This window comes from Alosa sapidissima, chromosome 18 (assembly GCF_018492685.1).
Source record: "Alosa sapidissima isolate fAloSap1 chromosome 18, fAloSap1.pri, whole genome shotgun sequence".
NCBI lineage: Eukaryota > Metazoa > Chordata > Actinopteri > Clupeiformes > Clupeidae > Alosa > Alosa sapidissima.
In genome coordinates, this window is record NC_055974.1 from 163,624 (window position 1) to 182,500 (window position 18,877).

The 18,877-nt window shown below is 43.5% G+C and overlaps 2 protein-coding genes across 3 annotated transcripts in view; both read right to left on the reverse strand.

Annotated features, from left to right (window-relative positions):
• Window positions 1-2,570: 2,570 nt before the first annotated feature.
• Window positions 2,571-6,668, reverse strand: LOC121690182 (platelet glycoprotein Ib alpha chain). The gene is made up of 4 exons (XM_042070604.1): window positions 6,645-6,668; window positions 5,786-5,911; window positions 4,945-5,217; window positions 2,571-4,738 (listed from the first exon to the last, which is right to left on the reverse strand). The coding sequence occupies exons 3-4, from the start codon at window positions 5,210-5,212 to the stop codon at window positions 2,571-2,573; spliced, it is 2,436 nt and encodes an 811-aa protein (XP_041926538.1). The 5' UTR covers window positions 5,213-5,217; window positions 5,786-5,911; window positions 6,645-6,668.
• Window positions 6,669-8,436: 1,768 nt separating this feature from the next.
• Window positions 8,437-18,877, reverse strand: part of si:ch73-375g18.1 (kinesin-like protein KIF1C) — a 60,084-nt gene continuing 49,643 nt past the window's right edge. For both annotated transcript variants that reach the window (XM_042069412.1, XM_042069411.1), the window contains exons 19-23: window positions 17,852-18,032; window positions 16,583-16,655; window positions 14,377-14,475; window positions 11,075-11,677; window positions 8,437-10,927 (exon numbers count right to left, since the gene is read on the reverse strand). In XM_042069412.1, coding sequence (XP_041925346.1) covers window positions 9,788-10,927; window positions 11,075-11,677; window positions 14,377-14,475; window positions 16,583-16,655; window positions 17,852-18,032 — 2,096 coding nt within the window. In that variant the 3' untranslated portion in view covers window positions 8,437-9,787. The remainder of the gene's footprint in view (window positions 10,928-11,074; window positions 11,678-14,376; window positions 14,476-16,582; window positions 16,656-17,851; window positions 18,033-18,877) is intronic.

An 18,877-nucleotide genomic window follows, 5' to 3' on the forward strand; every position in this document is an offset into this window, starting at 1 on the left:
GTGTCTGTTGAGGGATCCACGACCATGGCACCCTTGACAGGGACAACAATGAAGCGATCATCCTCAGCTGCACCTCTCTTCTACTGTCTGTACAGTGGAGTTTTTTTTTATTGTATATTACTTTTTCTGCTGTACAGTAAGTGCATGTTGTGTGTGATGTCTGTATGCTGAGACCTTGAATATCCCCTTGGGGATCAATAAAGTATCTATCTATCTACAGTATCTAGTACGTACACAACAGAGAAGGAGGGAGAGAGAAAGAGGTGGTGCGTGTGTGCCTGTTCAAGACAGAAAGCATACGATTGGCCTGTTTAGAAAAAGAACAGGTTTTTTTGAGAATTGTTAAGCAGTTTGCTTTTCCGATGATTGAAGCAATTACATTAAATGATAGTCTCATAAGAGTAAAAAATAATGATAGTCTTGCATGCTGCACTCGTTCCTTGGCAGACGCTCAAGCCCTTTTTTGTTATTACAGCTCTCTCTTCCTTGTAAGCCTTGAGGAGAACTTGCTACTTGCCGTGAACGCGCACAACTCTAGGTTAACTAATACGGGGTTAATTGAACTAAATGATAACCGGTGTTTTGGAACCGACAGCTGGGGTTTAGTCACCATGGGTTCAGACAACCCAGATGTTAAGTTTTATCTCAGTGTTTGTTAAACCTCCTTTCTGGAATATCCCCCAGGCCAACTCTTTTTTTCACTTGATGTGACCTGTATCTGATGTAAATACAGTGTGAACCATAAGACTGAAAATTCCTGATTACAAATGGCAGGGGTTTTCTAACTTTTTGTGTGTGTGGACCAGTAATCAAGAATTTTTGCAGACCACTTCATAATAATAATAAAATTTGTCTGGCTACTTGAATTAATCCGCACCTCTTAATAGGCCTACTAGCACTAAAACTATAACTGGTCATCGCATCAGTACAACAGGCTTGTTAAAAGAAAGTTTACTGCACACAACAGCTGGCACATAGCCTATTTTATTTATTTATTTATTTACTCAAGTGCCCAAGGGCATAATCAGGTTCATTTGAACAACAGGCTTATTTCCATAGCAATGGAGTATTACAGTAACAAGAACACTAAATTAAATGTTAGTAATTTTGTTTTAATGTATTAATTTCTTAAGAAATGCTACCCATTTGATGCTGTTAAACTCATGGTGCACTGTCACTTTAAACCCATTGTGTCCACACGTTCTCATAATGATCTTTTTTACCAGCTCCATTCAAATATAGCCTATGGTCCAAACTCTTAACATTGTTTGTGTCAAATGTATAGCACAATATTAACAATGATAAGCCTGATATTAAGTTGGTATAAGCAGCTTTCATTCTTTTAGAAATAGATAAATCCAAATCACAATGACAAGCCAGCTGGAACCTGCCACTTGTATCATCTTTATGTAACATGCTGCTGGTGCATTTTGACATTGTAAATGTTCTGTAACAACAGTGAAAAGCAGTTTGCAGTAAAGCTACTATTTATTAGCTAAATGTTGGCCCCTCCTGCGTGGTGCGTGTGGTGGTAGCAGCAGCACTGATCACTGATCAGGCAACTTTTTAAACTGAAACTTCCGCCTATAAGCTCCTCATGTTCCTCTCCATCTTATTTTTTATGGGAATTCCTTGGTAAAAAATGAATATTATTTTAAATTTTATTTTGCTTTTCCACGGACAACCTGCAGTACCCTCACAGACCACTAGTGGTCCATGGACCACAGTTTGGTACAGACCACACTGGTCTATTATGTAAAGTCACATGACATCTGACTTTTTCAATTCTGATTTGGGCCTCTTCCATATGTGGTCTAAATCTGATACAGGTCTGATGTTTTGCAATGCAACATCAGAGTTCATGTGACTTTTATGTTCTTGATTGACATTCATCAGAATTTTGCGCTGACAGAATTCCAAATATTTCACTGGAGCATCAGAGTTGGTAGCATGCTCTCTGTTGTGTCATCGCATCATTCAGTGAAAATGAAAGAGAGCTACGAAGTACAAGGTAGCCAGTCAGTTGGGTTAGCTGCGTGCTGTGCATGTGTTCGTTTGTTGTTGTTTTGCGTATGTGGGTCAGTTCAGGATCAATTACCAGCTGTCATTGGGGTAGGAATCTTATATTGGCCACATTCAATAAAAACAATGTGAACAGCCTCACAAAAAACTGAATTTAAGCAAAAAATCTGAATTGAGCATTAAGACTTGCGGTGTGAACCTACCCTAAGTCCATGAGCAATGGTGACACTCTTTGCAAAAACAACCATCTGTAGAGCTCTGGAAATACAGATCAGTCTGAAGTCCTGAACGATCTCTCTGGGCAGGTGTGACATTTACTGTGTTAAAATTTGTGCAAGTCTGTGAAGCACACGTGAATTTATAGACACAAAAACCACTAACCTACTAATCTAAAATTAATCCACTACCATGACCAATTGTGTTTTACTAATCCTTTACCTTACCTTTCCATTGTATTTGTATTACAACTACAACTTCATTCATGCTATTATTCTAGAAATCAGAGGGGATTCCACTTCAGACACTGTAACAGTAACATCAGTAACAGTTCAAATGTCCTCTTTTGGTGATAGGGCTGTAACAAGAGGCCCTTCCTCCCCCATCCCACTAATAAGGGATGCCCATTGTCTTTCACTCATCCCTTCCCCTATTCCCCCCATCTCCCATTCTCCTACCAGCCACTCCATCCCTCTCTCCTGTGTCCCGTGTCCACCCTCCACTTTCTCCTCTCTCAAGACCAGGCTGTAGCGTGTCTTTCTCTCCACACCCACTCCTCCCATCACGCTTATACTCTTCCTGTTGTCCCCCCCTCCCCCTCCATCTTTCACCACTTGTCTCTCCTCCCAGTGCTCCTCCACCTCCCTCCATCCCTCTATCTCTTCCTCCCGGCTGAACACTCGGTACAGAGTCTTCCGGAACACTTCTTTACCCTCCGACCCCCTTATCGCTTCTCTTTCGTGGTTTCTACATTTCACGACTGCCACCCCTGTTCCCACATCGGTAATCCCTAGTTGTGTCCTGGCAACTGCTGCCCCTCCATCTCTCTCTCCCTCTCTGTGATCTTTTTCCTTTTCATTGTCATCCCCCTCTTTCTTGTTCCCCTTCTCCTTTTCTTCCACCTCCTTTCCCTCGCTTCCCTTTGCAATGAACAGAACAGAGCGGAATGTTGCCTGCACGCCGCCTGACGCATCCACAGGTGCATGTGCTATCCCATATCCGCTCAGCCCATCTGAACCAGCTTTGGTGCGGTAATCCAAAGGGCGGACCTGGGCTTGGCCATTCGCAACATTGGCAACTTTCTTGGATAGTGGGCGGTAGAGGGTGAGGTAGGCCCATGCCAGACCTAGGCCAAGCAGGCAGCTGCTTAAAGCAGAGAGAAGACACAGCAGGAGCAGCCCGGCAAATAGCCACGTGCACCAGATTATGGCCCCTGCTCGCTCCCCATGAGACCCAGCAAAGATGGAGTGTATGGCAGAGGTGGTGGTTGAAGCTGGAGTAGAGGGGAGAGTGGTGGTGGGGTCTGTGGTGGAAGCTCTGGTGGTGGTGGTGAGGACCACAGATGTTGTGCTAGGATCTGGAGGTAGGGTACTGGGCCAGTTAGGTGTTGTCAGCTCTGGATAGGTGAGTGGGGAGAATTCTGACCATGCATGTTGGACAGTCCAGCTCTCTGTCCAGCTCACCATCCACCTTCTAGTCCATATCATAATTCTTCCTCTTAAAGTTGAAGCCAGGACAGAGAATGGTGTTGTGATGGGATGTTTAACTGCAGTGGATGGTGTGGCTGGAGTCATGGTTGTAGGAGACATTGTAGTCCTTAGGTCAACTGTTGAGGCTGTTTGAGTAGTGCTGGTTGTGGTTGTAGGAGATCTTGTAGTCCTTAGGTCAACTGCTGAGGCTGTTTGAGTAGTGCTGGTTGTGGTTGTAGGTGATCTTGTAGTTCTTAGGTCAACAGTTGTTAGAGTAGTGCTGGTTGTCGTTGTAGGAGATCTTGTAGTCCTTATCTCAATAGTTGATAGAGTAGTGCTGGTTTTGGTTGCAGTGAAGATGTTAGTCTTTGGGTCAACTATTGTGGTCGTTTGAGCAGTGCTGGACATGTCCATTGCATCCTTATCTATATCTAACCTGTCCACATCCCCAAACCTTACAGGTGGAGCAGTGGCCTCTGAGAGCAGAGCGGAATCACAATAGTCCTCCTCAGTCAGGTCGATGATCGGGCGTTTTGCCAGTGAGGGTGGGCTGGCACACACAACACTTTCCGCATTGTTCTCGATGTCTTGGAGGGGATTAGTGCTTTGGGGGTTTGTGTGAAAGTAAACATTGTGAGCCTGGTCGTCCAGGTATATCTGCAGGTAGCCCACGTCGCAAAAGCAGCGCCAGGGATTCTTGGACAGGAAGACGTATGGCAGCTCTGGCTTGGAGCTGAACCAGTTGTGGGGCATCAGCAGGATCCGATTGTCCTCCAGGTCCAGTGTTTTGAGAGTAGTGGATGAGATCTGGGTCAGGAGGTCCGGGGGAAGCGTGGTGAGCTGGTTTCGGGATAGATCCAGCACCTCCAGGATGGGTAGACCACTAAAGGAGCTGGCATGGAGTGAGCACAGCCGGTTTTCCCGTAGGAACAGCTCTCGCAGCTGGGGGGCGCTCACAAACGCCCTCTCCCCCACCCCTACCAGCAGATTATTGGAAAGTTGCAACACAGAGAGATTACCCAGGACAGTGCCTAAGGTAGAGACAGAGAAAGATATGGATAAGAGAGAGATAGAAACCGCAGGTTGGCCATGGGGTAAATATTTCAACAGAAATGTTTCAATAAAAAAATAGGAATACAAAAGTAGCCACTGTTTTGTGGTAAATACACAGTTTGTCTTGAGCAAAAGTACAGCTAAATGAGAAAGGCAGTGAGAGAAAGACACAGAAAAAACAAACCTGAACTCTCTAGTGTGCTGATGTGGTTGTGCCTGAGGTCCAACTCATGCAGACCTGGGAAACCCACATAGGCAACCCATTTCAGGGTCTTAAACAGGTTCTGGGATAATACCAGAACCTCTGTGCTTCGGTCTATTGCTGCAGGAATAGAGGACAGGCTTTTACCCAGGCAGCTCACACGAGGGCGGTGGTCCTTGTTTCGGTCGCTGTGGCAACTATATGCCATCAGGGATGGGAGGAAAAGGAGGGTGACAAGGAGTATTCTCATTCTGACTGAAGGAGTAAAAGGCAAAGGGAACATGCTCAAATTCTCAGTTTTTTTTTTTGTCATAACATTAATACTTTTCAACGTATAACATGGACCGACTAATCATCTATTGAACAGTTGTATGTGGACTTCACTGTCTGTGCTAATGATTATGTGTATTTTTACTCCAAGAGAGTGGGTATTGCTTAAAGATGGCATGGTACACACATAACATAAACAACTTGGAAGTTTATAGGAATATAAATAGTCTTTCTGTCAGTTTATTTTTCATGTATAAAATTCTGATCAGCTTAGATAAACATGCTTTTTTGATCCATTAAGTCATTTCCCTGGTCTTGACGTATTCCAGGAGATATTGGAAACTAATCAGGTCCTCTTGAACAAGTGAATATTAATACTTTCCGAAGGATGTTGATAGTAAAACAAATAATATGGATCAGGTGCTGTGCTTTTTTAAAGCAAGTATCCACATTGCATCCTTCAGCTAACAATTAAATAAAATATAGATGAAATATAGATACAAGTGCATGTGTGCAATGTATAAGCATTAAAAGGCTTTTAATAAACACATACCTTTGGGACTTTCACAGGAGATCAGGGCTGTCCGTTGTTCAGAAGAGACACTAGCCAAGGAAGATGTGTGTGTGTACTCTCAGGCAAAGACAGGATGTGTTTTTGTGTGTGTGTGTTACTGTCTCTCTGTGTGAGAGAGATAGAGAATTATCAGACATTTAAGTTTCCTCTAATGCCCCCAACTGTATCCCATGACAAGTCATTTTTCTCACTTGCCATTTTCTCAACTTTGCAACAGTGCTGAAGAAAGAATGACAGTTTCTCTTTGAAACACTGATAATGGCCCTAATGTAAATGACAGGCAGAATGCAAAGTCTAAAGTCTATTCAAAATGAATATAACTTCACTAACTAACTATAGCTTGGCAACATCTATGTACAATAATAACTATGAACATTACCATTGAAAATAATAGTTTTATGTATTTTGTTGCCTACAGTACATAACTAATCGTATCGTACAGTACATAACAAATCGTATTATAACTATAACTATAAACACACACAGTGGTGTGAAAAAGTGTTTGCCCTCTTCTTTTTTTTTGCATGTTTGTCACACTTTAATGTATGGAGCCCCTGAAGTGACGGAAAAAAAAACATGGAGGAAAAAAAAAATACTAGAAGGAGAGTGTTTTTACTGTCATGCAGTTTTGCGAATGAGGAGACGCTGCAACAGAACAGCTACTGTTCTGTTACCTACTTCCAATCAGGCTACATTATAAGGCAGATTCAGAGAAGGAAGAGCAACATCATCTGGCCACTGAACATCTGGAGAAAGCTAGAGTAGAACGTACACACTATCAGCAACTTTGTAAGGATTCAAAAACAAACTTCCCTGCTGGGTTAGAGTTCACACATACCTTGTAGCTATGAGGGAATGGTACATTATAGCATGGTCTTTGCACAACAGATTCACTACCCCAATTATCCCCTCCAACCAGGGCCGATGTATTTCAAAACACTACGTAAGTGTGAAGTTTTTGATGTAGCATGTGAGGTCTTGCCAAAGCAGGTTACTTTCTTGTTGGATGAATGCACACAGACTGGTAAAAGTAGCAACTGTGTTATTAGCCTTTTATACTCATATCTTGAGAATTATGGACTGGGTGAAATAGAGCATCACAGTCCCACCCCTCCTCCGAGAAAGCTTAGTTTCCGGAAGTAAATTTCACATTCATTTCTCCCATTAACGTTTTGGAAAAATCCGTATCTAAAGAGTTTTAGAGCATGTCTTACTGTATGTGTGAATATAATTTATTCTCTTCCTCCTCACACACATGTGCACACACACAAACACATATTTATTTATTTATTTTTTTCACTTTTTGACCTTTATTGACTTGTTTTGCATGTTCAACCACAGATTATCACAAACTTTTCCTTTTGTTACTTCCATCTTTCAACACCCAGGAATCAAAGGAAGAAATGAAAGAACTAAAGAAATGAAAAGACAAAACCACCACGCCAGGAGTATCCCAGCAGGAGTCCAAACATCACCCCAGGCCTAAATCACAAAAAAGTTCTGGATCTATCTTGAAGTAGTTCCTAGTTCTGCTTCAACAGCTCTTCTGATCCAGGCTGGGGTGACAAAAACAAACTCTTAACAGCACAGTGGAACAGACAAGGCTCCACCAGTGGACATAAGTCACTACATTTGCAGGGCAGAGTAGCATCGGTCATTCCCACTCTTCTTTTTCTCTCTCTCTTTCACACACACACACACACACACACACACACACACACACACTTATGCTTGCACAAAGCAGGGGTGAGGAGCAGCATTTCTTTAATAATAAAATAGAAAACAAAAAGTCAAAGGCAATGTATAGTTCATCTTTAGTAGGGGATTAAACACACATCAGAGATCAAGAGGCAATTCAAAGGCACAAGTTGGCGCAAGATAACCATAAGAGGGCAGACAGATATATACACACGCACACACACACACACACACACACACAGATTGTCCTACAGCTAACTGTTAAGTATCAAGTTTTTAAAAAATAAACACACGCACACAGTCACACACATAAGCACAAGCTGTCATTATGACAACTGTAGGCAATATGCCACTGGGGCATTCATGTTGGTGTGTCGAGGGGATTAAGGAACCAGGCAGAGGCCAACTTTACACTGGCCCACTGCACCCCCTACCCCGACTTTTTAGTCCTGTTTAGTTCTGTCGCTCGTTCTCCACAATCTTTTTTTTATTTGTTGTCATACTGACATATCCCTATGGCTCTTTGACTGCACAACAGCATCACTAGACTGGTGATGTCATTGGCCGGGAGCGCAGTTGGCTGATTAAACAGCTTCACTTCTGCGTCTCCCTTCCAGAGCACTGGTGTCGCATTGTCCTTGCTGTTCAGCAATAGAACATGGTGAGCCTTCGAAAATGCATGAAGACAAATCTGACAATTTTTAGGACAAGGGACAAGGCCTCAGTGTCCTCAGCATAAAATGGCATCTGTGCACCAGAGACAGGGCTTTCAAAGTCGTCCCTTTAAAAGTGCCCGCTTGAAACTCCAACCAGGAATTTTACGTTCAATAATCTGTTAAAAGTCTGGCCTTGGACAAACTGTTCTCAATAGCATCCAGTACTACTTTCAAATTAACACTTTCTGTCAATTTCTCTCTCCCATTCATTATGTACTCTTTTTTACTCTCTCTCTCTCTCTCTCTCTCTCTCTCTCACTTTCTTCTTTCCTCTACCGCTGGATCCGGTACCGGTGTCCCACTCAGTCTTATCAATGTGTCTTCCTTTAACAGTTGCCATGAACACCCAAACAGAAATACTGCATTATTTTCATGGCAACTGCATGTTTTAACATAAAATCACCCCCCCCCCCCCAAAAAAAAAAAAAACTAGCACAATCTAAAACATGTCACAATTCACAAGTGTGTAACTTCTCAATAGATAAAAGAAATCAGTCTCTGCACAGCACACCCACACATACTTCAAAAAAACAAAGTAAAACATGAGAATAAAGTCTCACACCACTGTTCCTTTTGTGACCTATAGTATCTGCAGGTGAGGTGCAGAACAAACTGCAAAATAAATGTCCAAAAATGAATTCATCATAATATAAGATGTTCAATACAGCAAAAGAGAAACACCTTTAAAATATGAAGTAATGTTGAACAGCAAAGGGGAGGCATAAACATGACTCTTGAGAGTGTTGTAGTGATGAACAAACATAAGGTGCTTTCGACTGAAAACAAATCTATGTTCCTATTTCTGCTTTCTCCCTAAATTTTTAACTCTCCGCCTCAGTCCACATCTTTGAATCTTTCTCTCTGCACATCCTTCTCCTGTACTCCTGCATTCCTCACACTGACTCAAACTTCTCCTGAAACATAAAGGAGGTACTGTACTTAATCCTGTTAGAACAGGCAGACACACACACACACAAACACAATTCATACACACCTACGCTCAAAACCAATGTCAGCAACTCCTTATCAACTAGGATGTATTTCTTTGGGATTATCAGTAGCTTAACCATTCGACAAACATGTATGCACCCACACAAACACAGACATATCTACCACAAACAAAAAGAGAATAACATGTCTATTGCAATAACATTGAGAGGTATGTATATTCTTGAACACAACAAGTCGAGTTATTTGGTGAGGCATGCCAAAATAGCACACTCATTGCTGACTCGTGTTTGTGCGTTAGAACAGAGCCTGTCCCAAACAGGACATACATCACACAACCACCAGCTCACATCATTTCCTGTACGATCCAGCAGAAGCAGACATGAGTGAGGGTTAATCAGGAAAAACACCCACACAAACGTACATACACACACACACACACACACAAATACATACAGCCACACACTGTTGGCTAGTCAAATGAGCGAACATCACCAAAGTTGTAATGAACAAATAGCAGGAAGATATGAGAGTGTTGTTATCTGTGTCACATCCCCACACATACAAGCACACAGACACACACACACACACACACACACACACACACACACACACACACTCAGACAGGGGTCTCTCTGCTCTGCTTCAGGTCTGGAGCACTGTTCTGTCGTCTCATGCGGGGTGGTGTGCTGTAGCCCTGTGCCTTAGGCCCCCAATCTCCTGGGGCTCCTCGTCCATGGTTGAATGGGGGCGCAAAAGGGTACTGCTGGTAGCACTGACCACCCTGTGGCCTACGCTGGTTGCCATAGTACCCATCTCCACCACCACTGCCACCCCTGTCTCTCTCGCCAGGGCTGGGAGATGGACGTCGGTACCGTGCACCATTGCCACCTCTCCCGCCTCCCTGCTGGTGACTGCTGTGGTTGCCGTTATGGTTGCCATAATGACCAGGGTTGCCTTGGGCAACGGAGCTGTCAAGAGAGTTGCGTCGGTAGCGCCTGGGCTGTTGCTGCTGGAAGTGCTGCTGCTGGTGGTGTTGCTGATGGTTTCCCAAGTGACCATTACTATAGTTCCCATTGCTGTAGTTCCCGTTGCTGTAGTTACGCTGCTGCTGCTGTTGTTGTGGTTGCCAGGGCCCACGGCTTGGTGAGGGGTTGCGCATGCGATGCGGGCCCATGATGATGGGCACGTGGGCAGTCATCTGGAAAGGCAGGGGTAACAGAGGTGCGCCAGTGCCCGGGACGAATGGGGCAGCGTGTGCAGCCAGTGCAGGCAGCGGCGGGGAGGGACTAGTTCCACTTTTCCTGCCTCCACCCTCTTCATCCCCTTCTCCTCCTCCTTCTCCTGCCTCCCTCTCTCTGTCGTTCTCATTCTCGGTAAGCGAGTGGGGCCAGGAGAGCCGGTGCTGTGGGTTGCTCTTGAAGGGGAACTTGAGCTTGCACTCCTGCGGCGGGATAAAGCGCCCCGTGCCTGGCAGGTGGACCACGGCGCCCACCTCCTGCCCGCTGGCAGTGATGGCACCGATGCCGGCTCCGCTACTGCTGCGTCTGAGCTTCTTGGTGATCTGCTGCTGCTGCAGGTTGTGCAGACGCTGCTGCTCCTGGCGCAGCCAGCGCAGGCGCCCACGGCGGAACGCTGGGTCCTCTTCCATCAGCTTGGTCACACGCCCTGTCCCCTCCCCGGGCTCCATTCCGCCCAAAGGGTCGTCACCGCTGTCACCTGCCTCCTTGTCATCCATGTCTTCTGGAGAGCCATCATCCTGAGTCACACACACAAAGTAACCACGCATACAGTGTTAATGTGTCTTATTTTTTTTCTGCGTGTATGTGTGCGTAATATGTATTGTGTGTGTGTGTGTGTGCATGTGGATGTATGGGTGAGTGTGTGGGTGGGTGTGTGTGTGTACCTGCAGCGGTATGATACTCTCCATCTTGATCATGCGGTCTCTGAGGGCTTTGATCTCCTCGTCCTTCATGTTGTTCTGCAGCTTCACCTCCTGCAGGATGTCCGTCAGCTTATTGATGTGCGCCTTCAGGTCGCCCAAATCCCCTCCTCCACCGCCACCACCACCACCACCAACAACACCACCTCCTCTCACCTCCTCCCCCTTCCCACCTCCTCCTCCTCCTCCTCCTCCCTCTCCGCCCATCTCAACTGCCGCAATATTGACGGTGGTGTTAGCGTTCTCGCCCATGCCCACAGTGTTCCATACGTCCTCAGCCACCGCCTGCCAGCTGTCAGGCTCAGCCGCCTCACGTCGGTTATACAGACGGCCCAGCTCACGCATCTTGACCAGAGCCAAAGCCTCTACCTCGCGCCGCGAGTGCCGAAAGTCACCCAGTGCCACCTCGTAACAGATCTCCTTAACTGCTTGCAGACGTAGGTCATCAGCGGTGACGCGCTGCGGGTCCTTGCAGATGCGCCGGCGCTGGGGGATTTGGTAGACGCGGAGGGGCTGGCGGCGCTTCCCACTGCTTGGCAGACCCACTCGTTTCACAATGGACTGCACCTGTTGGAGAAGGGGGGTTAAGTATGCTTACGGTTTTTCAAAAGCAACTTACAAAATAACACATTACAAATAAATAAAACAGTAAACCGTTCTAAAAAGTACTGTTCTAAAAACATTAAGGAAAACAAGTTCAAGTTCAAGTTTATTATCATGTACTCATAAATAAGCATTTATCAGCATTGAAATTCCTTGTGCTCAGGTGTCCATTCAACAAGAATAAATAAAAAAAACACTATAAAAATAGGATGGAGAGAGAAGGAAGAAGAGGGTAAAACAAAATCCAAAAAACTAAGTGCCATTATGTGGGGATTTTCAAGGATGGTTCAGCATCCTGATGACTTGCGGGTAGAAACTATCCCTGTATCTGCTGGTACGGGTCCTTATGCTCTTGTATCGTCTGCCAGAAGGCAGGAGGGTGAAAAGACAGTGGCTGGGACGACTGGGGTCAGAAACGATACAGTTTGCCTTTCTTCTGCAGCACTGGCTGTAGAGGTCCTGGATGGATGGTAACTCAGTCCTTGTAATGTGCTGTGCTGCTCTGACAACTCTTTGTAGCGATTTTCGATCCTGGGCAGTGCTGTTACCATAACATGTTGTTATGCCACCAGTCAGAAGGCTCTCTATTGTACAGCGGTAAAGGTTGGTCAAATTTTTTGTAGTCCATGCCAAATTTCCGCAGACGCCGCAGAAAGAAGAGCCGCTGTCTAGCTGTCTTTGTGACAACACCAATATGGTGTGTCCAGCTCAGATCCTCACTGATGTTTAAACCTAGGAATCTGAAGCTTTTGACTCTCTCAACAGCTGCACTCCCAATGTGAATGGGTGCGTGTTCTTCTCCCTGTAGCCGTCTGTAATCCACTCTCAGCTCCTTGGTTTTTGTTACATTGAGCAGCAGACTTTTATCCTGACACCAAGATGTCATTGTTGCCACCTCTGCTCTGTAGGCACACTCATCACCATTCTTGATGCAGCCAATTATGGTGGTGTCATCAGCAAACGTAATGATGGTGTTGGAGCGGTCAGTGGCTGCACAATCATATGTGAACAGTGAGTACAACAGGGGGCTTAGCACACAAGCCTGTGGAGCACCAGTGCTGAGTGTTAGACTGGAGGAGGTGATGTTTAGTATCCAGCTGCACATGGAGGGACTGATGTTCAGGACTTGTAGTTTCATGATGAGCCTAGATGGTACTATGGTGTTGAAGGCGGAGCTGAAGTCGATAAAGAGCATCCGTACGTATGTGTTGTTCTGATCGTACGTATGTGTTGTTCTGATCCAAGTGAGAGAGAGCAGTATTCAAGGCCAAAGCTACAGCATCATCTGTAGACCTGTTAGACCTATAAGCAAACTGGAGTGGGTCTAATGCAGTAGACAGACAGGATGTAATGTGGTCTTTGACTATCAATTTGGTAACTATAACGGGCTATTTGACATCTTTAGAACATTAAACATATCAGACGTGTCAAATGTTGAATTACAGGCCTAATATGTGTGAAATGAAGCTATTTCCTATAGTGTTATTGACTGCATAGGCTACTTTGACTTTCCTCGATTAAGCATTTGCATTGTTGTCACACTTGTGTGCATTATAGGAATTACGATCTAGAAATTGTAATGTTGTGGAAAGGTGGCCTGGATCAACTTTGTTTATTCTACTTCGGGTGTGCAATGCATGGTCTCTTACTTGGAAACGATTGATTTAATGACTTTTTAATTAATGCAGTTATTTTGTAATGATTCAAATGCACACCAAACTCCATTATGCGAACCCTGTCATCTACTTGCAGACTGACCAATGAATCTGCCACGGTCTCTGACTCTACTAGCCATTGCCACGCTCTGCCACTACTGTTTTTCTGTTATTAATTACTTATTATTATTAAGTCAAGTCTAGTCAGTTTTATTTAGTATAGCACATTTAACATGCACAGAGTGCAACCCAAAGCGCTCCACATACAAGACATTGATGAATTACAGATAATAAAGACGTAAGATTCTTGCCATTTCGTCAGCACTTCTACTTTGCATTCGCTAGAAATAAACTTTTTTAATTGATGATTTCGGTTCGAGAACGGATGGCTCCACAAATGAGTTTTCATTCTTATTAATATTGTGGGATAGGCCATTTTGTCTTCTCGGAGGTCTGTGCTCTCGATCGGCCTTCTAGTTAGCATATTAAAATGAGTGTGATTGAGGGAGGAGAGAGGGTGGAGTAAGTTTCTTTCATACTGAACGTATACGGTTTGTGAGCCAAGGGTGACGGGGTTTAGAACGAGTGGGTTTTGTGGAAAGAGGAGTTTGAGTGTGTATGAGTGTGTTTGTGTTTGTGTTTGTGTGTGTGTGTGTGTGTGTGTGTGTGTGTGTATTCCAGTGTGTGCCAGCCTGTATGATTCAGTTTTTTGAATGGCTCTTCATTTGTTTTCTCAGCTGGTATAACTCTTTTTCCGTATACTCGCATGTCAGTGTGTGTGTGTGTGTGTGTGTGTGTGTGTGTGTGTGTGTGTGTCTGTTTGTGTTTATGCCTGTCACTTTTTCTCTCTGTCAAATTTTGGAACAGTAAATGAGTACTAACTTGGTTACATAAATCAGATGGGAGCTCCTACCAAGGGTCTTAGTAATTAGTTTGTGTGCATGTGTGTGTGTATGTGTGTGTGTGTGTGTGTGTGTGTGTGTGTGTGTGTGTGTGTTTGTGTGTCACCTTGTTAGCTGGTAGTTTCTCTCTGAGGGATGAAATTAGCCTCCAGCTTTCCTCACAGGAGCGCTTATCAGAGTCGTCACCACTATCTGAGTCAGCATACTACACACACACACACACACATAAAGAAATAGAAAGACAGACTGAAGATGAGAGGGAGAAAGAGATCCACAGAATATCACACAAAAACACAATGTGTAAACACCACAAAAATCCATTCCCATTCCATTTCTATTTTCTGAAGATGTTTAGTCCTATATACGCATGCTTGTATACCACATACCCAAGATAGGGACTGAGACACAAGTTGCAATTAATGCCGGCCTTACAATTTCATAGCCAGCGACTAAATTTCCAAAGTTGGACAGAAATCATGGGAGTTGTACAGGAGTCGCGGCACACTCCCGTTAACTAGATTGTTTAGTGTACGGTGCCAATCTTAACGGTTGTAAGTCGGTTGGAGTCAGTCTTTTTCTATTTTTGGCGTTACGACAATATCAAACATGTTTGATATTAACGCAAGTCTTTTAGTCGTGGCTGATGCAAATAGTGATATGAACAATATAAAAACCAATAGTGACCTCTCTCCAACAGAACAACTCATGGCCCCTATTTTGCACCCTGGGGCATGGCATAAAACTCCTAACAACCTAGGGAGTGGCCTAGTGCATTGTCAAAAATTCGCTATTGTACATCACCTAAAACGCATTAAGCCACTGACCAAGAGAAACCTGGGAAATTTTCAGTAGTTTTTAATTAATAGTTTAAAAAGTATAAAAGTTACAAAGATGAAAAATACAAAGCCCAGATGTCCTAAGTCAGACCTACGTAACATAGTTTGAATGAAGTTTCTACGTTAAGCGGTTGAAGCTGCATTAACTGTGTTAGAAGAAGAAGAAGAAGAAAAAGAAAAAGAAGAAGCCTAGGAAGAACAGTACAGTCCATTTTCATGCACTGTAATAATAATAATAATAAGAAGAAGAAGACTTTGTCCTACAGAGGAGTTGCTGCTAGCTAGCTGACAGTGCGTCTTCAGCTGTGCTTCATATTTGCCTCTCGCCTAATCACTTTTATCCGTCATTACCAATTTGCAAATGATGGTGAATAACTACTCATTGTGGGATGTATTTCGGAATATCTTTATTCTAATTATGTTCCCATTGTAATAGTGTAATTTGTAATGTTTTGCATGGATGTGCGCTGGTGCGCGCGTTCATGGATGAAAGAAGCATGCGTTGTGCACCCACCCATATCACTGTTGATAATGCGCCCTTAAAATAACATAAACAACTCGCCATGGACTTCTGACCAGGGGCCCGTTGCACAAAACTAGGATAAGGGATTAAGCCGGGATATCTTGGTTATCCTGGCTCAATTTATCCGTGATCCAGTTGCACAAACGCGGGATAGGGGGCAGCAGGATATGTTATGGTATAAGTTACCATGGCGATTTATTCTGTGGAGCTAGCCTGCTCCAGACCAGGCTAAGTTCCAGGATCTATTTAATCTCATCCCTTAACTCAGTCAGCAGTCACCACAAACGGAAACCAATAATTTTTCCACTGCCAACTACACATTGTTATCACATATACCTAGACCCACTGTCATTATTTAAACGTTTGTGATCATTAATTAACTTTTACATACTCGCCATTCCCGACCTGTCATGCGACAATGTGACGTCATGGGAGTGCCTAACCATTTCACGCGTGGTGGTCGCGGAACTAGTTGCAATATTCTCCTTAACAGAGGTGTTGCTGTTTGTTGCTGTTGTGAGAAGGCTATCTACCTACTTCACACCGTAGAAGAAGCAATGAAGCCGCTCTAGTTGCCATGGTGAATCAGTAAATCTGTGATCGGTGGCGGGGTCTATTTGAGGGAGGCGTGAGCGCGCACTTATCCGGGATAGGTTTCACCTGGCTTGATGGATCTGTGTCTGCTCATCCTTGCTTGCTCGTTGTGCAACCAATTAAGCCTGTACAATCGTGTTTTGGATTCATTGAGCGCAGCTCAGTAACTTATCCCGGATGTCTTAATTCTGCTTTTGTGCAATAGGCCTCAGGTTTCTGTTGGTCAATGGCATAATGCGTTTTAGGTAGTGTACGATAGCGATTTTTAGACAACACGCCAGACCCCTCCTTTGGTCGTTAATTGCTACACCCCTTGGCGTGTTGCTCAAAAAAAGAGATGGGCATGGCGACACACTAACCAGTCTCTGCTGCTCTAGCAGTAGATCCGCCTCCTCCTTCTCTTTCCGGTACTGATTCTCCACATCCTGTAGCCTGATGAGCAGAAAGGGGGAGAACACTCATTTAAAAATACTAAATTCTGAAAACCACCACAGAGGAAAGAAATGATTTTACTATTACTATTACTATTTATTTTGAAGAAAGTGTTCAAAATAAATATGTTTCTAACTGATTAAGGGCACTAATTTCAATCTGCAATGCACACTACTGTACATACGGATACTATGCTGCAGAAACCATGCAATGAGAACAGACAGCAATATCAATATTTGCCAATTAATTTACACATGTCAGCGCAATGTAGCTGAAATCAGTTAAATGATTTATAGTGTTTTATTTAACACAACCAAGCTGACTTTAAATGAGGGTTTGACATTTATAATTTGCTATGATAAGTTTCAAGGAAACAGTGCCACTATAGATGAATTCATGAACTGTGCACTGACCCACCAGTGCTTGCGTGTAGGGTTGTGTGTTGCAGTGTGGTGTTAAATTCACAAAATGTTTTGCCCAGTTCATTAAATTAGCATTAGTTAGTGCAGGACTGTATTGACACATTGCAAAGCGCATGGCATGTTATACAAATTAAAACACAAGGAGTCTCAATAAACTACATTCAGTTCTACCCCACAGCTGCAAAAGAGCACATAGCACTAATAGTCAGGTTCATTATTAATGTTCTGTATGAACTCCTGCTGTTAGAAATATAATGTTATATATATATATGCTTATACTTATACTTATATTTACCATTTCTGCTGTAAGTGCATGTTGTGTGAGATGTCTGTATGCTACTGAGACCCCCTGAATTTCCCCTTGGGGATCAATAAAGTATCTATCTATCTATCTATCTATCTATCTATCTATCTATGTTAGAAAGCATCTTTCTAGCATTTCATGGTTCCGTTTCTCTACCCTTCTCACATCCATACTACAATATACTGTATATTTCGGTACTGTGCAATCACAATATATCATGATTTTTAAAAGTCTATTTTTAGAAAATAATTGTTATTATAAAGAAGACACAATCATGTGAAAGCTGAAATTAGCCGATACTTCAGCTTAGCATACTGTGGGAGCCGGTCTAACGCGTTCGGATTCAGCCATTGCTGGTAACGAAAAGAAGAGCTCCTAAACAGTGATGAGTGATAACCTATGGCTATGGCTTTTTTTTTATCTCCACTCACTCCAATGTCTCCCCCTTTTTCTCTTCTTCTCTCTCTCACCTCTTCTCCATCTCTAGTTTAATGTCAATCCCTTGTTTCTCTAGCAGCTCTTTCTGGGCATAGTTCCAGTCAGCTGGCTCCCCCTGCTGGTCTTGGGTGGCACTGCGCTCTCGCTCCAGACGAGCCTGTTCTGGGTGGTTAAACCTGAACACGTGATTCTTCCCCATCACAACGCGGTTTCCTGACAGAGAGGAGGAGGGGCAAGAGAGAGGCAGAGAAAGAATGAGATGGCAGATAGGGGAGAGGAGAGTATAATTATGAAATTCAAATTGCCAGACCACAAACGGACTATAGCTTTTCATAAGCCAACATCTGTGAATTACCTTAACACATTGTGGCACACTTCCTGCTCTTAAAACTAAATGGAAAACACAATAATTTTATTTACCCTTAAAGCAGAGGAAATAGGGCACATTCAAACAAGAAATAAGAAATTCCACGTATATTCTCCCTCATCAAGGGAAATATGGTCACCTGCATTACCATTGTTATTACAGAAATGAGGTTTCTATGTCCTAGGTTGCTGTGTTGTTGAACATGGTTATATATAAGCTGTAATATAGTTACTTACAGAGGAAACAAAACAAAACCAAAAATATTTTTTTTTGTATGACTATTATATATACTGTATAATACTGTATGATTATTCTGTAGGCCTATGGCTTTGCTATTGTTCTGATGCAGGGCTATAGTCTTGTATTTTCTCATTTATTTATAATAGTCGGCTGAGGCGCTCTCCCTTTGTATGTGTGTCTCCAAAACCTTCAAAGTCCTTTTAAAGATTCATGTTTCTGCTATAGTCATGAGTCATGTATATTTGACTTATAAGAGAATCACTATTGATGCCTGTTTTTTCATGTTTCCAGGTGTGTGTGAGTGTGTGTATGTGCATGCGTGCACACTAAGCACATTCAATTCCTGCCACTGCCAGAGCATTTTAACAGTTGTGCTGACAACGGGGCGAGGATATAATTATTACAGATGTTTTAGAGCAACAAGAACTAGCATATGTCTCTCACACAGGGA